The 20,121-nt window shown below is 43.8% G+C and overlaps 1 protein-coding gene across 1 annotated transcript; it reads left to right on the top strand.

Moving 5' to 3' along the window:
- The first annotated feature begins 432 nt into the window (after positions 1-432).
- Positions 433-19,701, top strand: LOC120435607. The gene is made up of 8 exons (XM_039605359.1): positions 433-476; positions 4,221-4,424; positions 5,638-5,748; positions 14,926-15,036; positions 15,117-15,221; positions 15,509-15,648; positions 18,587-19,118; positions 19,688-19,701. The coding sequence occupies exons 2-8, from the start codon at positions 4,280-4,282 to the stop codon at positions 19,699-19,701; spliced, it is 1,158 nt and encodes a 385-aa protein (XP_039461293.1). The 5' UTR covers positions 433-476; positions 4,221-4,279.
- The last annotated feature ends 420 nt before the right edge of the window (positions 19,702-20,121 follow it).

The raw sequence follows: 20,121 nt of genomic DNA, 5'->3' as shown, positions 1-20,121 counted from the left end.
ATTCCGTTACAGTTACCGTTTAAAAGGTGGTATTCAGAATACAGTTACTTTGTTGAAATAAATGGATTACACGGCGGTACTTCCTGTTTCATATTGTCGCGGGTCAGGACTGTTTGGGTTTGTTTGACAGCTACGTTCTGTTGTTCCAGGCGGCAGCGTTACGGTTGCCATGGTTACAGGGTGACGCGCTCTCTCTCTCTGCGTGTTTCCTGGGTGAGAGAGCGCTTTTTGTTGTTGTTGTTGTTGTGCTAAGCTAAAAGCAGAATGCTACAGGCATGGCCCTAAAGAATGTAGCCTCATGGGCAGTGTAGTCCGTGCTGCAGGGAGAATGGACTGCCATACCCGTTATGTGTCTGTGAGCGAGGGAGGGAGAGAAAGGAAAAGTCCGAGCTGTCACGGAGCAAAAACGGGAGCTGGAAGCATGTAAATATAATAATAACCACAGCAGCCAAGAAGAGTGCCTGACGAGCCCATTTGTAAGTAAGCTATTAAGACTCAACTGTACACTGTGTTCGTGTTTTCCTCCGGAAAAAATAAGTTCCGTTGGAGCAGCCTTTCAACGCCTCTCTCTCTCTCTGGCAAGCAAAGTTGACCCAGACAACAAAGTAAAGCTAGTTTTCGCTACCAGCCCGACACGGAACCCGAAGTATTAGCCAGAGGTCCCTTTACTACGGTTCGAAGCATGGACCTTCAGTAACAGTAATAAATCACAGCAATAGTACATTCACGTAGTTGTAAACAGCATGATAATATATTAAGTAATCCAAAGTATTCAGAATACGTTCCTCTCATTGAGTAACGTAACGGAATACGTTACAGAATACATTTTGGGGCATGTATTCAGTATTCTGTAATGGAATACATTTTAAAAGTAACCTTCCAACACTGTATATATATATATATATATATATATATATATATATATGTGTGTGTGTGTGTGTGTGTGTGTTATGAGAGTGTGAATAATGTGGATGTCTAAGTTGTGGAATAAAATTGAGGCACAGGTGGCCAGAAGGGGACAGAGTGGGGGGAATGCCTCCCCTGCACCCTGGTGACACACCTGCACCCCAAGGCCCTACCTGTGTGGGTGGGTGTGGTGGAGCGGGAAGAGGGAGGCAGCTGGGGATGGGGAGGAAAAGAAGGAGGGCAAGATGCCTCCTTAGGGCCAGCTCCCCGCTGACCCCAGTAGGCACCCCCGTCCTCTGGTACCCACCAAGGCAAGGGCCCAGGCCCATCCAGACCGGGCCCTCACAGCAGCACCGCCAAGCCCCACAGGACCTGGGGAAGCCCACCCCACCCACACCGCAGAGGAAACTGTACCCACCCCAACATTCAATCATCTCCAGACTACACAAGACAACAGACACCCAGGTTAGGTTTATTCTCCACCTCTCCTGTGTCTCTCCCCTACCTGCAGAGTGGACTTCTGCTAGGATGGAACAACCTCCCTGCCAGTTGAAGAGCCCCCCAGTTAGGCCGATGCACCAGAGGCCCCCTGCGCCAGGGCTGAGCCCCCGTGCACCCACCCGCCCACTACCTCGGCGACACACCGATGAGGACCGAAGCCCCCAAGGCCCAGCCAGAGCCCCATCACGGAGACGAAGCACCCCCGAACCCCAAGCCCCCACGCCTGCCCCGGATCCACTCAGGGGCAGCCAGGCCACCAGGCCAGTAACCTACGTCTGCCAGTACAGACCATCCCCCAGCCCCGCTGCACGCAGCCACGAGGAGAACACCCTCTAAGAGCGACCAGAGCCACTAACCAGGTTATGACCACAACCCCCCGCGTTGAGCCCTCCAGGGATAACGTGTCTAGGGGTTCTCCTGGCGCCCTAAGCCCGTCGCAACCTCCACATCAACCACAATAGCGAAGGCAGGACCAAACCATGACCCCCCACCCCCACTAGGTGATGAAGCCGATCAAAGGAGCCCAAAGGGATTGATCAAATGTGGTGGCAGAGGCTGTATCAAGACTAATGTGATCTATTAAATGGTTTTTATATTGATTAAAATTAAGATTATTTTTATTTTTCCAGTTAAGGAGGACCATTTTCTTGGCAATGCATAGGGCTGTAAAAACAATGTGGGCTGTGTTTATTTCTGTAGTGACCTCATCCAAGTTGCTCAGCAAGCATACTAAAGGGGAGGCTGGAATGTTACATTTCAGACACTTTGATAAGTCTTCACATATCTCACGCCAAAACTTCTGAACTGGTGGACAGAACCAAAGGGCGTGGATGTAATTGTCTGGTGTATTGCCTTGACAGTGTGAGCAGTTGTTGGAAGCTGTAAAGCCCATCTTGAACATCCGATGACCAGTATAGTGCACTCTATGTAGTATTTTGCATTGTATTAATTGCAGACTGGGATTTTTAACCAATTTACAGATTTTTAAGCAAATCTGAGACCAGAAGTTTTGGTCTAAGCTTACTGATAAATCTGCTTCCCACTTTGCAATAGGAAAGGGGGTTAGGCAGAGTGGGTAATAAGCGAATGGATAATGCAGAAAACAGAGATTTGAGACAGGAGACTGTTCTTGAAGTACAGAGAGAGAGAGAGAGAGAGAGAGGGAGCTGTGCATGAAGTGTGATTTTATCGTGGTGGAAGCAAAACAGCAAAAGTCAGAGGGAATTCATGACGACATCGATCAAATGTGAAGCGTAGTTTGCCGCTTCTTTTGCTGCTGGCTCGGCGAATTTTGGTTGGAGAGACAAAACCTGCAGCTAGGAAATAAGCGCAAAAAGACGTAAACACAGAGCGGACGGTGGGCTCGGTGAGCTCCGACAGCGTTGTCCGTCTACGGGCCGTTGGATGAGAAAGCCGAGAAAGACAAAGCTGATTCTGATGCGTCGGGTCTGTGTTTACGTCTTTGTGTGGAATTCGTGTAGCTGCTCTCATTTGCTGTTTGGTGGTTGTTGAAATAGTTTTGTGAGCTTTAATCTGAGAATCAGGCGTTTCTGGCAAAACACAGTTATATTTAAAAGTTGATTCAGAATTTAATGAATTGATATCGCTTCATTCAAACTACTCACCTCCCTCTTCCAACTGCACTTTCAACTGGACCACAGCCAATCAGAGAGGTCCCGCCCCTGACTGTCTCTGATTGGCTTAGTCCATGATAGGGGAATAATGTGTGTCTGTTGTTGACCACACGGACAGTTGCAGAGATTTTTTTTTTTTTTTTGTTACCCGAACAGTTGGTCGCACCGGTGTGACCAAATATTTTTTTTTAGTCGCACCATGGAAAAATTTGTCGCACTCTAGAGCCCTGAGCTGAAGGGAACGAAAGAGACTGTGAGAAGAAACACAAGGAAATGCAGACAATAAATGCAAACACTGAGGGAACAGACCACAGGTGGGAACCAAACTGAACATAATCAAACTAATGAGCCCAGAAAGCAAAACTGAACAAGATGCACACAGGACAAGAGACTGTCAGAATAAAAGAGGAAACAGCAGAAACACACTGAGACGCAGACTGACTGAATACAGGGAACAGAGGGAGTGAGAGAAAAACAGAGACACGACTGGGGAACAGGCCAATCAACATGGAGACAAGACTGACTTCACAGAGAGATACTAACACAGGAAAACTGGACACAAGAGGACGGGGACACAGAGGGGGATGATGACAGAAAACCTGAGGCTAGATAACAAACTAAGACCTGGGACACAAACAGAGACACAACAATCAGAACCAAAACTTCACCTCAGAACATGAAATAAACCAGAATCAGAAGTCAAACACAAACGCTGGCTCACAGACCAGGACCATGAGCCTCTACACAGAAAGACTCCACCCAAAACAGGAAGTCTCTGTCTGAGAAGTGATGGTGCTCACCACTGCAGCACCACGCTGCCCTGTTAGTTTCTGTGCTGGTAAAAATAAAGATGAATAAATAGTTCACTCTGACATATTTCCTGTGTCACAAACACTTCTTCTCTCTGCTGCTTCTCTGTACTTACAGTTTGTAGAAGGCAGCGTCTAACAAAGCTGTGTTATTATATACATACTGCAGCTGCTGAGTTAAAGCTCATTATCTCTGTGATAGGAAATATTACAAACAGAAACTTCTTTCAGTGTTTTACATCCATGTAACTGAACTTCAGATCTTGTTGAATGTTGTTTTCATTTGTCCATAACTGACAGTTTGACGCCTCCTGACATGTTTGAACTGTGACTCGTCCTGTTTTACTTCCTCTTTGTTTTCTCTTCAAAGCTGTCGGACTTAAAGACACAGACAGACGGTGAAGCTGCTCAAATATCTTTCAGCTCAAAATGTCTACAGAAATTCAAAGTGTTGAAGATTTCAGGGTGAAATACAGCAGAGGGTCCCAAGAGGATGGAAGAGTGAGAGAGCAAAGTGAGGTGGAGGTGTTAGATGATGGAGAGCAGCACCCTGATGTTGGCCTACAAGAAGCTGGTAAGTAGGAAATCATCAAAGTGACTAAACCAAAGAAAATGTTGATGATGAAAGTGTTGCTCAGTGTCTTTAAAGCTCTGATATCGACCACTTTAAGACATATTAGTGTCACATGTCCCCAGAATATGTTTCCAGTTTCAGTCCAAACTGGCACACAGATCATTTGTTGCACTGGGCCTGTTTACTCCCAGTTAGGAGCTCCGTTTCTAACCGTCTGACTGTTTCAGTGTCTGTGGCTTCAAGTCAAACTGGTTCAGCTGCTGCTCTGCTTTCAGGAAGAGGTCTGTGAGTGACAGAGAGAAGCAGCCAATAGGAGCAGCACAGCTCTTTCAACTTCCTCTCCAAGTGATAACATGACTGTTAAATACAGCCAGATTGTCCACACAGTCGTTGTTTTTAACATATGTGAATGTCGAGTTTGTCCGACAATGTTGTGCTTACAAAAATGCGTCTTTCAGAGGTGCAGAACAGCAGCTTGGTATGCAGCTCCAGTGTGTTAGCAGCTGCAGTTAATGCAGCACGTTTAAATCAGTAGTTCATAGTTGTTCTGTGGTCTGACAACAGGAACAGAAAGATGCAGATGAGAACAGATTCATTGTGAATTCAGCTGCATCAACATGCAGTATGAGTGAGTGTAGAGAGGAGAGAAGCAAACTGACAGCTAGCAGAAAGCTAACTGAGTGTAACTGAAGCACAAACACAGAGTAACACACACCCAGTACCACTCTGTTTGTTATACATCAGCTTTAAAGTTTCCACAGTTCATGGTTGTTCCTCAGCATTACATTTTCCTCACAGCTCTGACCTGTGTGCAGATGATCGTCATAGAAACTAATATTCTGGGACTCTCCTCCATATTTGACCCTCAGGTTTTTACTCTTCTTTCTACGTTTCCTCACATCCATCAGGATAGTTTTGGTCATTTAGTCCTTATATTGAGATGAGGATTGTTTTTCTCTCACTGATCTATTCAAAAGCTGCAACAAAGAAGTAGCCAGACATGCATCGACCAATCACAACAGCTGGAACGGACTAATATTACTTTGTCCTTGTTTGAGTTTCTGTAACTTTTTAACAAACTCGACTAATTTGTTTGGTGAATCTGATTTACTTCATTTCTACTGGGATCATTCCTACAGTGAGGATTAACAAAAAGCTCCAAAGTTCCTCATTAGTGCTTCATAAATGGACTTTTTGTGTTTCATCTTTGTAGATGTTCACAGAGAGAAGAAGCTTCCAGCTGTGAGAAGAAGCTGGTTCAGAGCTTTTGAAGTGAACCTGGGAGTGCTGTATCTGCTGGTTGTGCTGGGAATCATGACACGCTGTGAGGAATTTGATTCCAATATGTTAGATGTTTGATTTTGAACATTTGAAGTGAAATGATTTGATGCTGCAGACCTGATTGTGTTTAGTTCCTGTTCCCACACTGCAGTGTTTCTCCTACTTCACTGAAAAACACACAAACAGCAAACTTGTCACTATAATGTTATTGTAGGGTCTACCTCACAGCATAAAGCACCTTGAGGCTGTTGCTGTGATTTGGAGCTGTAGAAATCAAATTGAATTGGATGATTAAGACAACGTGTGTCCTCCCAGTTGGACAAACCTCAAACACCTCACCTAAGTAGCACACAGGTGTAATCCTAGTCAGGTGCTTTCAGTGTGGAGGAGCTCCAGCTCTGAGCCCACAGACACCTTTTGGTAGAAGCTTGTTTCCACCGCTTGCAGGGCTCGCAAAATTTCAAAATCCCTGGTAGCCCTTTGGGCAGGCACTCTTCAGTTTTTGGTAGCCCAAAATAAATTTAAGTAGCCCGAATAAAAAAAAAGAGGACAATTTTTTGATTGATGTTTTGTTTCCTTTACAATATTATACTTTAATGTATAATATTGTAAAGGAAACAAAAAAATAATCTATATATATTTAAAACACAAGTTACAACAACAAATTACAATCATCAACTCAAATATTTGGTTCTAATTGAACAGAAATTTCTATGAACTTGTAAGAACTGTAGAACATGAATCAGTCTGTGTCAGATCCTGAATCTGACATTTCCACTGAAGTCAAGGGTAAGAGGTAAGTGGAACCAAGATCAAGGCCATTTGCTTTTTGAAGTTTGCAAAGACTGCTAAATTCTGCCAGTGGTAGTTCCCTCTTTGCAACATAGTACGCTGTTCTAAACAGATTTTTCAGGACTTCTTGTTATGCTTGGTTTATTTTTAGTATGTTTTTTGCAATTGCTGTTTGTTCTGGGAAAGATATTGCAGACTGGGCAATAATGTGTTTCTTGCATTTCTCATGGGTTCTGATGGGGTCTTTCTTAAAATTACTGGTCCCAGTAACAAAGGCGCTTGTCGACTCAGAAATCGAGGGAAACTCATGACACACCCGGCAGAACATCATGTTATTTAGCTCGTCATATTCCAGCCACATTAATTCTTTTGTCCATGAAACCAAAAAAGCTGAGCTTTCTTTTTCCCTCATAGTCCGATTTGTCATAACTTTTCTGTTTTGTGGTCGGCTTTTCTTTGGCTGCCCCTTCTTCACCCTGACCTGTCTTATTTGGCTCAGCAGAACTAAAATACCGGCGTCAATCCATCTGCTCTTACACACGTACTTACATAACGATTAGCAATTCTCTGCGCAATCAACCTCTATCACATGTTTAAGCTTGCTGTGGGAGATTTTACTTGTCATGTTTTATAGTAAGCTAACGACTATGCCAGAGGAATTGGTGCGCAATTAATCTGTGACTCACCAATCAGTGCTGCCGCTCTCTATACACAGTTCGCGCGATCGCAAAGTGAAAGTGAAAGCAAAAAACAAGCGCAAATTCAAACGCGATTTCAATGTGTCACATATTGATAGTGGCTCATCGATGCCGATGACATAATTACTCAGCTACATTTGCGAAAGAATGCAAAAGCATTGACATATCCTTCCTATGACAGCCCGACGGGCAGGGCTGAGATGGATTTTGGTAGCCCGACTGGAAAAATCGCTAGCCCCGGGACGTTGGGCTAGCGATTTTGCGAGCCCTGCCTTGTATCTCATTCTTTCAGTCAGTACTCACAGCTTGTGGTCATTACTGAGGTGAAGGTAAGAATGTAGCTCATCTGATAAATCAGCAGCACTTTCATGCTCAGCTCTCTCTTCACCCCAACAGACAGGATCACTGCACCAATCTGGCTTTTAACATCCTGCTGCTTTCTTTTCTCACTCGTGAACAAAATTCAAGGATTCATAAACTTCTTGACTTGGGGAAGAAACTCATTTCCAACATTGAACAGGCACAAACCCTTTTCCAGCTGAGAACCACGGCCTCAGACATGAAGGTGCTAAATGTCATCCCAACCACTTCACACTCAACTTCAACCAACCTACAGTAAGCTGGACGACAAAACTCCCTCACATCCTGGAGAGAATGAAGAGCTCGTCCAGTGCTGCATGACCAGGATGGAAACCACATTGTTGCTCCTGAAGTTGAGATTTAATAATGATAATAATAATGGATTGCATTTATTAGGCGCTTTTCTAGGTGTAACATAGTTAAATAGAGTCAAAGTTAAATCCCGCTAAATGGGACATTGGCGCCACCTATTGTTGTAAAAGTCACCCTGCAACATTCACAAAGGGCAAGGGATTCTGGGTAATCCTCAGAATAGGGCTTTGGAGCGTGATGTCACTGGAGGTGGGCCACGCCCCCTTTCCGCCATGACAGTAGGCTAGACACAGGATTCAGCTTCAGCTATGGTTCGTACGTGTTGTGTTATCAGTTGCAACGTTTGATCACACGATCGTGAAGGCAAGAAGCTGGATAATGGGCTCTCTTTTCATGGTTTTTTAACCTGGAGGCAACGTGAGGGATCCCATGTATCCGATATTACTAAACAAAGACGTCAGGCTTGCATTGCAGCGGTGAGACGAGCGGATCGAGTTCTGTGCAATCCCCAGCTTTTTGTTGTTTTGGTCTCTGCATCTTCTTTCCGGTGAGTTCTAAATTAATTCATATCACTATTAAAATGCTTTTAGTGTTATTTTCAATGTGCTGAGGTCATAGATAATGAGATAAAACATGCTAATGTGTGATGCTGCAGAACCACGTCATGTCATCATGTCGACTGAGTAGCTTATGATTTAGCATTATTGCAGGCAAACCAGCGTATGAAATGGATGTAACAAATCCAGACTGGGCACCAACACTGCACATGGGCCTCTAAAAACATACTAAATTGCTCTCATTGTACAAAAATCATATTGCAGGTTGTTAAAGTAATACAATCTGACCCGATTATTTTTTGTTGTTTATACATCATTTGTTGCGGGTCATTTCTCCAGTCTTTATGTTGAATTGAGTGCACGTTTATGTGAGATTTCTTTATTGGGAAGAGAGGAAAAAAATGGGAGCATAGTTAGCTAACTCTGTTGTTGCTTTCCCATTTAGATCTTGTGCTGCTTGCCCACGCCATTAAAAGAGAGCATTCTAACCATTGCCTTTTTGTTGTGAATGCAGGTATGTGACTGTGCCACACTGTTTAGAGGATTTCAAATTGTTTCATGTACAGTTTTGAAATATATTTCTGTATTCCTTTCATTTCGGAAATTTAACATGCAATGTTAATGGTGTTGAGCTTTTTCTATTTTGGTTGTATAAATTTATCACTATACGATCGCACTGCAAGTGGAAATGTAATCCTCAGAATAATGGAGGATTCCCGCGAGATCTTGTGCTGCTTGCCCATGCCATTAAAAGAGAGCATTCTAACCATTGCCTTTTCGTTGTGAATGCAGACCAGAGAAGACACTACACAGAGGTCACATAGGCACTCAAAGCGCTTTACAGTTCCACTATTCATTCACTCTCACAGTCACACACTGGTGGAGGCAGCTACAGTTGTAGCCACAGCTGCCCTGGGGCAGACTGACAGAAGCGAGGCTGCCATATTGCACCATCAGTAGGCGGTAGGTGAAGTGTTTTGCCCAAGGACACAACCAGCAACCTTCCGGTTACAAGAAGAGCGTCCCAACCCCCTGAACCACGGTCACCCCCATTTCACAAATGGATGGACTGTCTCTTTTAATATTCTGACACAAACCTTCTCAGGGAGGCTGAGGAGTGTGATCTCCTGAAGTTTGAACCCACCAGCACAGTTTTACAAATCCAGAGGCCGAGTACCCGACTCCCATGTAATGTTGCAGAGGTGTGTTAACCAGGACGGCCCAACAACAAAGAGTATTTCCTGGTGATGCCACTTTTCCTCCTTATGTTGGACACTTTTTCACACACGTACTTCTGTATTGCTCTGAAAATCAAACCAAACATGAGAAAAAGCTGAACTGCATCAGTTTTCCTGAAAGTGCAAAATGTAGAAATGAAAGGAAAAGTTAGTGAATGAACTAAAAAGGGGAAAAAAACACAAATAAACGAACACAAACATCTTGTTCTTTTGTAAATCCTCGGTCAGCAGTGAAGTCAAATATAAATTGTTGTTCATGTAAAGAGTGACTGAGACGTGGGTCAAACTTTCCACATCGACTGTATGAACCTCAACAGTTCAACAGTTTGTTTCTCTATAAGGCAACAGAAAGAAAACAAACTGTAACTGACAAAGTAACATTTCCTGGGTCGAACCAACTGTGACACTGAGGTGTGACTGTGTTCGTGCTTTTATATGTGAACGTTCAACTTTAGAAGAAAAAGCGTTTATACATTTTCTGCTTTATGCAAACTCAGTCATATATTTTCTCAAAAGCTCAACAAAGTACACATATTGTACAACACAGAGTTTAATCTGTAGTTAAGAGAAACAATAAATGCAGTTAAGAAATTTTTATGCAAATTAATCACAGGGTCTGTGTTTCCTTACATGCTGCCACTTCCTCAAAGCTTCTTCCTGTCTGAAAGCAGACAGAAGGCTGGACAAGAACAGAACAGAACAGCTCGATATCTACCAGGGTCAGTACTGCAGGACTGTTAGAGGACAGTTTAAACTCCTGCTCAGCGTCTCAGTCCTCTCAAGATGTCCTCAGATATTTATGCCAAACCAGATCTATCAAAGAAGGTGAGATACAGCAGAAAGGAGCAGGAGGACAGAGCAGAGTGGGAGCAGAGGGAGGTGGATATCTACGAGAGTACAGATGAGATCAGAGATAGTTATGATCATTTTCAGTCACAGGAAGGAGGTAAGTCTGTTATAAATCTAAATGTACTTTGAGTTTGTTACAGTCAGCTTTTAATGCCAAATTACTGCAGCCCATCAAACATCTGTTTCTCCATGTGCTGTATGAACATTTGTAGTTTACGTTTTTTCCCACAATAGTTTGTAGGTCATTTATTGATGAAGGAAATTCTTTCAGGCACTTTGGTCACAGTGCAGATGTTATATTTCCATGTTTTTTGGCAACCGACCCTTTTATAAAGTTAAGCTAATACAACCACAACCACAGGTCTATTAATCACAGAGTGACAGGAAATATCCACAAACCAACATCCACACTGCTTTCTAACAGGACCACAGACTCAGAGTCCTCCTTCAGTCCAGAAGGGCTCTTTCAGATGTGCTACACTGGCTCTAAGAGTGCTGTGCCTCCTGATGTTAGCTGGGATCATCATCCTGTCCATATGCTGTAAGATAAGATTCAACCTCTGAACTTCTCCTGCAAATGAATGTATGACTGATACTGAATCCCAGCAGCCAACAAACATGCAGCTTCACAACCAGAACGTGTCCTTCTGCCACAGCAAATACAGGAAGTACATGAAGCCAACACAGAAGCACCGAAAACTGCAGTTCCTTTAATGACCACTGGAGGCTGATGCTGAAAGCCAGTCAGTCCCCACAGACTCCCATGTTAAAATGAGCACCTTTGCTGCATTAAAAACATGTTTCCATTCAGGACTAAATGAGTTTTGGTCTCTAAGGATAGTTTCCCTCTTCATAAAAACTGTACGGTGGCATTTTAAATTCTCTGATCAATAATATGAGCTGCTGTGTGGTACAGCCTGACCAACAAGTTGGTTTTGCTGACTGAGCTTCTAGTATTTCATGAGTCTGTTACTTAGCACTGATTAGCAGGTGTGTGTCTGTGTGCATGATTCCTGGCTCATATCTTGTGTGTGTTGTGGAGGTGGAGTGAATGTTCTTGTTGTTCCTTCAAACTCTTCACTCAACACTTCTGTGATTATATCAACAAAGCAGACAGGCAGCAGCATCTGCTGCAGACTGATGCAGGTGCAGTCACACTACGTTAGACAGTGGCCGTCTGTCATTGTGTCGACTAGTTAGTTCACTTGGTGTATTAAGCAGCTACCTAACAAGTTAATCTTAGTTCCATTTATATGATGGGATATGTCGATAAATCTTTTTTTTTTAATGACATCAAATCACAACAACAGCTGCCTCGAGGTTCTTTATATTATCAGGTAAAAACTCAAATCAAATCAAATCAAATCAAATCAAATCAAATCACCTTTATTGTCACATCACATGTGCAGGTACACTGGTACAGTACATGCGAGTGAAATTCTTGTGTGCAAGCTTCACAAGCAACAGAGTTGTGCAAAATACAATAACGTGCAACAAGCAAAATATAAAAATGGTTAATCTAAAAAGTAATAAATATATGTACCATATATAAAGGTATATACATTACTGAATGTGTGTACTAAATATGTTTTTCTACGTGTGTGTGTGTGTGTGTGTGTGTGTGTGAGTGTGTATATACATGTTTTACAAATGAAATAGAGTAAACAATAAAATAAGATATATAAAATATAAAATATACAGAGGTAGGTATGTGCAAAACAGTGGCATTAATGTACAGTATGGAGTGCATAATGTTGAAGTTCCAGTAGTGAGGGTGAGGTGTCTATGACGTGTTCAGCAGTCTGATGGCCTGGTGGAAAAAGCTGTCTCTCAGTCTGCTGGTGCGGGACCGGATGCTGCAGAACCTCCTTCCTGATGGAAGTAGTCTGAAGAGTTTATGGCTGGGGTGACTGGAGTCCTTGATGATCCTCCCGCTTTCCTCAGGCACCGCTTCCTGTAGATGTCTTGGAGGGAGGGAAGCTCACCTCAATTATCCGTTCAGCACACCGCACTACTCTCTGGAGAGCTTTGCGGTTGTAAGCGGTGGTGTTGCCATACCAGGTGGTGATGCATCCAGTGAGGATGCTCTCAATGGCACAGCGATAGAAGGTCCTGAGGATGCGGGGCTCATGCCAAATCTTTTCAGTCTCCTGAGAAAGAAGAGGCGCTGCTGCGCCTTCTTCACTGTCTTGTTTATGTGTACTGACCACGTAAGATCCTCAGCCAGATGTACACCAAGGAAGCGGAAGCTGCTCACTCTCTCCACAGCGGCGCCGTTGATGGTGATGGGGGTGTGTACTCCTCTGCACCTCCGGAAGTCCACTATCAGCTCCTTTGTCTTTGCGACGTTGAGGGTGAGATGGTTGTCTTGACACCAGTGGGTCAGGCGCTGACCTCCTCCCTGTAGGCTGTCTCATCACCGTTGGTGATAAGACCCACCACTGTAGTGTCGTCCGCAAACTTCACAATGATGTTGGAGTTGTTAGTGGCCGTGCAGTCGTGGTGTAGAGTGAGTACAGGAGAGGGCTCAGTACACACCCCTGTGGAGCACCAGTGTTCAGTGTGATGGGGATGAGGTGGTGCTGCCCAGTCTGACCACTTGGCGTCTGTCAGACAGGAAGTTAAGGATCCAGCTGCAGAGGGAGCTGCTCAGTCCTAGATCCTGCAGTTTCCTGTCCAGCTTCGAGGGAACGATGGTATTGAATGCTGAGCTGTAATCTACAAACAGCATTCTCACATACGTGTCTCTCTTCTCCAGGTGTGACAGGGCAGCATGGAGTGTCAGGGCTATGGCATCATCAGTGGACCTGTTGTGGCGGTATCACGAACTGTAGAGGGTCCAGTGAGTCGGGTAGTGCGGAGCAGATGAAGTCCCTGACCAGCTTCTCGAAGCATTTGCTCACGATGGGGGTCAGGGCTACAGGTCGCCAGTCGTTCAATGATGAGATGGTGGAGGATTTGGGTACAGGGACGATGGTGGCCATTTTGAAGCAGGCTGGGACTACAGACAGAGAGAGGGAAAGGTTGAAGATATGTGTGAACACTCCAGCCAGCTGAGCCGCGCATGACTTGAGGACGCGGCCGGGAATCCCGTCCGGACCAGTAGCTTTGCGTGGGTTCACTCTCCTGAAGTACCTCCGCACATCCTCCTCAGACACAGTGTGCGCACTGACGTCATCCGCGGTGCGCACACTGTCCGGTCTCCTGGTGTTCGCTGTGTCGAATCTAGCGTAGAATACGTTTAGATCCTCACACAGAGAGGCCGTGGTCTGCGGTGTGCTGGTTTTCCCTCTAAAGTCTGTGATCGTGTTTAGTCCCTGCCACATACTCGAGGGTTGTCAAACTGTTGCTCCACCCTGTCCCTGTACTCACGTTTGGCTGCTTTGATCGTCTTCCGGAGTTGGTAATGTGCGTGTTTGTAGTCCGATGTGTTCGCGGAGGCAAAAGCGGTGCTCCGTGCCGCTAGCGCCGTGCGAACATCTCCGTTAATCCAGGGTTTTTGATTTGGGAAGGATTTAACTGTTCCGGATGGGACGACATCTTCCACGCATTTTCTGATAAATCCACATACTGAGTCTGTGTATTCATCGATGTCTTTAGCAGCCACGTGAAACATTTCCCAGTCCGCGTGATCAAAACAGTCCCGCAGCGTAGACTCCGATTGGTCCGACCACAGTAACTCCACAGTAATAAAAACAACAACACAGAAAACTCCCAGCAGCTGCTGATGGTTGGATTTAAAATATACTTATTTTGTGTTTTAAATCAGTTGATGACCTTCAGCTGACCTTTAGGTCCAGGTGGAGGTGTGACAGACTTAATGCTGAATCAGCAGAAACATCACACCTGTACACGAACCTGAGCACTCTAAGAAAACAGAGACTCCTGCAAAAGACGTCTGAAAGTACGATAGACTGTAACAGCAGTGGGCAACTAGTCACCTTAACCAACAGCTACCTGGAAGCTGCAGGAAGAAACATTTATTAATTATAAATAACCAGAAAGAGGAAGTGTTGAAGCCTCAGAGCAGCTTTGACTGGATGTAAAAAGACATATTTTCAGTGAGAACAGGCACATGTCACATGAGTCAGAATCTATTCTTTCACAGCATATAGAGAACATCTCTGACTACAGGTGTAAAAATGCTGTTTGATTCTTCACCTTCTTCCTCCACACTGAAGCACAATTATTTTGAATCTTGTCAGTGGTTTTTGTTCACAGTTGATACGTATTTAGCTCATCAGATTTCCTGTAGTTCTAACAGCTCCACCCACAGGACATGTTAAAGAACAATGGCTGCACAAGTTTCTGACTCTTATTGATATATTTGACAAAGCAGAGGAAGAAGATTATTTCTGTTCAATGTTTCACTCATTTTATTTTATTTTATTTTGGTTTCACTGAAATATTTCAGATGCTTTGAACAAGAATGAAAACAAAAGACTTCATGCTAAATATGACAAACTGAACCACGTTTACAACGACACCAAAAAGAATCACACTGAGCTCCAGGATGAACTTCAAGGTAAGCAAACACCAAGTTCTTATATCACAGATATATTTGTAGAACATTTTAACTGAATTTTAATCTGTTTTTCTCTAAAGACACAAAAACCATCCTGACTCAGTTACAGAGCAGTTATGATAAACTGAGTAAAAACCACAGTCAGCTACAGGAAGAAGTGAAGAAGCTGAAGGAGAAGATAGAAGGTAATAAAGTTTGAATAACTAATAGAAAACATCAGTGTTACACAGTGATAACCTGATTGTGTCTTTATTTTGAATCCTAAATGTTTGATGCTGTGTAACAGTTTTTCTGTATAAATGTAAGTTTCAGTTAATTATGAATAAGAGAGAAAACCTGAGTTTAAATGAAGGATTTACAGGGAAAATGACAGGAACCAAAGATTTTTGACTAAAGACTGAAATCAGAGATCTTATTAATGTGATACAACATGACACAAAGTCTGACTTTAAAACATGTGTTTGACTTTAAGAGAAGTGTCCTGATCGATGGACGAGATTTGGAAGCAGCTGTTACTTTAAATCCACTGAGAGGAAAACTTGGTCTGAGAGCAGGAGAGACTGTCAGGATAAAGGAGCTGATCTGGTGATGATAAACAGCAAAGAGGAACAGGTGGGTGTGTTTGTTCATGTCTGTGTGATCTTTGATGGAGCTGACAGTGAGTTACAAAGTTCTTCATACTTTAAAATCAGAGCGAGGGACAGTTGGGAGACGCTGATTAGATGATCAGAGAGGCCGGCTGCAGTGAGAAGGTCCAAGAAGCTCTGCTATATAAGCAGGGGCCTGTTCATGCACAGCTTTATATGGTAATAACAGGATTTAAAAGAGGATTCTGAATTTGACTGTCAGCCAGTGAAGAGAAGCAAGAATAGGTGAGATATGAGACTGCAGGCCAGGGTTTGTTTGCAGCCTTGCTGCTGAGTTCTGCACTAACTGCAGACCAACTATGGAGGACTGAGAAATGCAGGTGAAAAGTGAATTCCAATAATCAGGCAGGAGAAAATGAAAGTATGAACTCAGAGTTCCAGATGATTGAATCACAGTAAAGATTTGATGTTTGCAATATTTCTGAGGTAAAGGAAACAAGACTGGGTGACCTTTGACATGTGAGGCTCAAATTCAGCTGTTGGTTCAAAATGATCCCAAAGTCTTTAACAGGTGGTTTGATGTTACTGGTGAGGGGGACGATGTACTGACTGACCTCCTCAGAGAAACTGAGCCAAACAGCAGAACTTCAGTTTGAGATGAAGGAAGTTTAAATCCATGAAATGATGACAGAGAAGCATTCACTGAGGCCGGAGAGGCTCGACAGAAAAGTGTTAGTGTGGGTGTCATCTGCATAGCAGTGCTAGGAGATCCCATTAAAACCATTAAGCAGATGTCACTGGGGCAGCATTTATAAAGAGAACAGAATTGGTCCAAGGATTGAGGCATGTGGGACTCAGATGAGGACACACATTGATTAATATGAATTGTGAAGCATCTGTTTGATAATATGAAGAAAACCATGTGAGAGCAGCACCAGTGATGCCAGTTTGTAGTGTGTTAATAAGAGGAGCACCATCAACAGCATGAAGGCTGCAGAGAAGTCAAGCAGGACTCAGATGGAGTGTTCATCTTTATCCCAGCAGAAGAATCTGGTTAGTAGGGCTGCCACGATTAGTCGACTAGTCACGATTACGTCGACTATTAAAATCGTCGACGACTAATTTAATAGTCGACGCGTCGTTTGAAGCTTTGTAAGATCCCAAAAGACGCAGGAATAAGTAGTAGTATTTAAGAGTGTAATAACGGACTGAAACAGAAGATGGCAGCACTGCATGTACAAGGATGCCAGCTGCCGTTAAACCCCGAAGAAGAAGAAACTGTGTCCCAGAATTCATAGCGCGGCCCAGCGCAGTTGTCAACAATGGCGGCAGCTAGTTAGTTTTAATATTACTCTTATTATTCTTTCTGGGTCACAAAATAAACGTTTAACATATTTTCAGGTGAGAATATAGCTGTGTAAACCTCAAATATCTGCTTAGTCTATCAAGACACCACATATTTTCAAAAGCGCTTCGACGTTTTCGGAGACGTCTGTTACCCACCAGCTCGATAGCGAGCCGGGTTTCTAGGCTCATTAGAGTCGGTGAGAACACCGACCCCGCAAATCGTTTTCAAACTCACCGCCGTCTTTCGCTGCTCAGGTTAAACATATATAAGTCACTTAGATAACTTAAAAATGTTATTGTTTGGCTTTTTTTTTGTATTTTATTTGTTCCTGAGTAAATTGGTTTGGCTGAGAAATAAAGTTATAGTTTTTGCACAGATGAATAAACGTCAAGCAGACAACTGATTATCAGAAGTGTGAGATGCTCGAGAATATGCTCCGGTGTCCTGTTATATTTTAGATAGCAAGGAGCGGCTGAGTTTATTAAACTTCACTGAAACAATCTGCAAATTTCATTAAAAGTGTAATAAACTATCATCTTGTCTTTATTTTTAGTTAGCACATACCTTAAACACTTCAAGCTGTAAGCTAATGATAGTTATATAAGAGCAGACGCATGCTGGTGCAATAAGCTGTACATTTTACGTCCAATGGATGCATGATCTGATTAGTCGACTAATCGCAAAAATAATCGGTGACTAGTCGACTATCAAAATAATCGTTTGTGGCAGCCCTACTGGTTAGTAATGTTCATGAAAGCTGTTTCAGTGCTGTGGTTTGTCTGTAAGCAGGTTGGAACTGATCAAAGATCTGAAGGAGCTGACGAGCAACTGGATTTAAAACAGTGGGATGTAAGGAGGGTTGATTCCACTCAGAAAGACTCTGGCTGTTTGAAAGTCAGCTGAAATGAAAGGGACTGATTTCTAATAGAGAGAAGTCAGGGGGAGATGGCAGCAGGAAGGAGTTTGAACTCCAACAACAGAACTGGATGAGAGACTTGGGGCGGTTGAAGAGCTACAGACTTGAACTCTGACCTGACCTGATGTTGCCAGTGAAGAAATCTAAAAATGTCCACAGTCATTAGAAGACATGGGAGTGACAGCAGTTTGTCTCTGGGAAGACAACACTGACTGTAAGCCTGTCAAAGATGATACATCTGTGATTGGATAGTAGGTCAGACATGTGGAAGCTCAGCGTTATGTGTGGGGCCGCTAACATGATGCACTCAATGAAATGATGCTGCAGTGTTCATCAGTTGTGTGGCAGTGTTGTTAGAGGGATCATCAATAAGTAAATTAGAGTCATCGACTAAAATGACTTTATCAATATGAACAAGAACAGATGAGAGAAGATTAGAGAATTCATTCAGGAAATGATTGCAGGATTTGGGAGGTGGATAGATTACAATACAGCAAACTGGATGTTCACATTGAATTATGAAGGAGAGAAATTCAAAGGAACCAGTCGGACTCGTTCCTGGTGGGTGATGGGCCCTGCCAGGGCCGCCCTTTGTCACCAATCCCGTTCATAATTTTATTGACAGCATTTCTAGGCATAGAAAAGTGGCGGAAAGCTTTCACTTGGGTGGTCTCAGGATTTCATCTCTGCTTTTTGCAGATGATGTGGTTCTGTTGGCTTCATCAGTCGATGGCCTCCAGCTCGTCTTGGAATGGATTTGCAGTCGAGCGTGAAGTGGTGGGAATGAGAACCAGCACCACCAAATCTGAGGCCATGGTCCTCAGCCAGAAAAGGGTGGAGTGCTCACTCCAGGTCAGGGATGAGTCTCTGCCCCAAGTGGAGGCGTTAAAGTATTTTGGGGTCTTGTTCACGAGTGATCGGAGAAGGAAGCGGGAGATCGACAGACGGATTGGTGCAGCGGCCGCAGTGATGCAGGCACTGTATCGGTCTGTTGTGGTGAAGAGAGAGCTGACTGTAAAAGCAAAGCTCTCAATTTACTGGTCGATCTACGTCCCTACCCCCACCTATGGTCACGAGCTGTGGGTAGTAAACGAAATAACGAGATCTCGGATACAAGTGGCGGAAATGGGCTTCCTCCGAAGGGTGGCTGGCCTCTCCCTTAGAGATAGGGTGAGAAGTTCAGTCATCTTTGAGGGGCTCAGAGTAGAGCCGCTGCTCCTCCACATCGAAAGTAGCCAGTTGTGGTGGTTCGGGCATCTGACAAGGATGCCTCCTGGGTGAGGTGTTCTGGGTTCTGGGAGGAGGCCCCGGGGCAGACCCAGACCCATGGATGCATGGATGGATGGATGGAGGTTTTGCACTGTGCCTCCTGTGTGTTCCACGAGTCACGTTGAGTCACTTTGTTTTCTTGTCCACATTCGTGTCTTCCCAGTCAGTCGTGCCTCCATGTCACAGTTTGTCGCTCGTCTCTGTGTTCCATGTTTGCTCTTTTTTCCCTGTTGTATCCCCTTGTCAAGTGCGCGTCTCTATGTTCTGCCTCCTGTTTTACTTTGACAGTCTGTGTCCTATTTCAGTGTATTCCACTTTATTTCCTTTGTCAGATATGTCAGATTATGATTATGTCAGATTAGTCTCAGCTCTGCTTCCTGTTTCCCATTCCCTCGTTACTCCCTGGTGTATTTAAGTCCGATGTTTTCCTCTGTGCGTTGTCGCGTCATACCCTCACCGTGCTGTTTCTCGCTTTGTGTTCCTGATGAAATTCTAGTATTCAGTACCTGTTTTATGTTTCTTATTTTCTAGTGTCGAGTTTCTAGTTTTCATGTTTGTGATTTTGGTTTATTTTTTGTGACATTTATTTTTTATGGAAAGTCTTCGCAGCAATAAAAGCTACTGCTCTAAGTTTCATTCTGTGTACGAGTCCTACATTTGGGTCCTACATCGATGTAGGTCCCGCCTGCCACACAGAGTAACCATGACAACATTAACTTCAAAATTAACAAAAGTAGTAAAACTAATTATTGAGTCCATAAAACCACAAAGAAAGGTCAGATGAATGTTTTCCTCGTTGACTGCTGTACAACTGGGAAGCTTTTTGCAACCTGAGGCATCGCCCCCTGCTGGCTGTTAGAAAAGCTGCAGGTCTGGGGCACTTCCACATTGGCTCTATTTTTCACAGTGGGACATCCATTTTTTATATAGTCAGTGTTTATTTCTGGTTTTCTGCTTTTGTTTTC

This window comes from Oreochromis aureus, linkage group 22, assembly GCF_013358895.1.
Source record: "Oreochromis aureus strain Israel breed Guangdong linkage group 22, ZZ_aureus, whole genome shotgun sequence".
Taxonomy (NCBI): Eukaryota; Metazoa; Chordata; class Actinopteri; order Cichliformes; family Cichlidae; genus Oreochromis; species Oreochromis aureus.
This window is presented reverse-complemented; position numbering and strand designations above follow the sequence as displayed.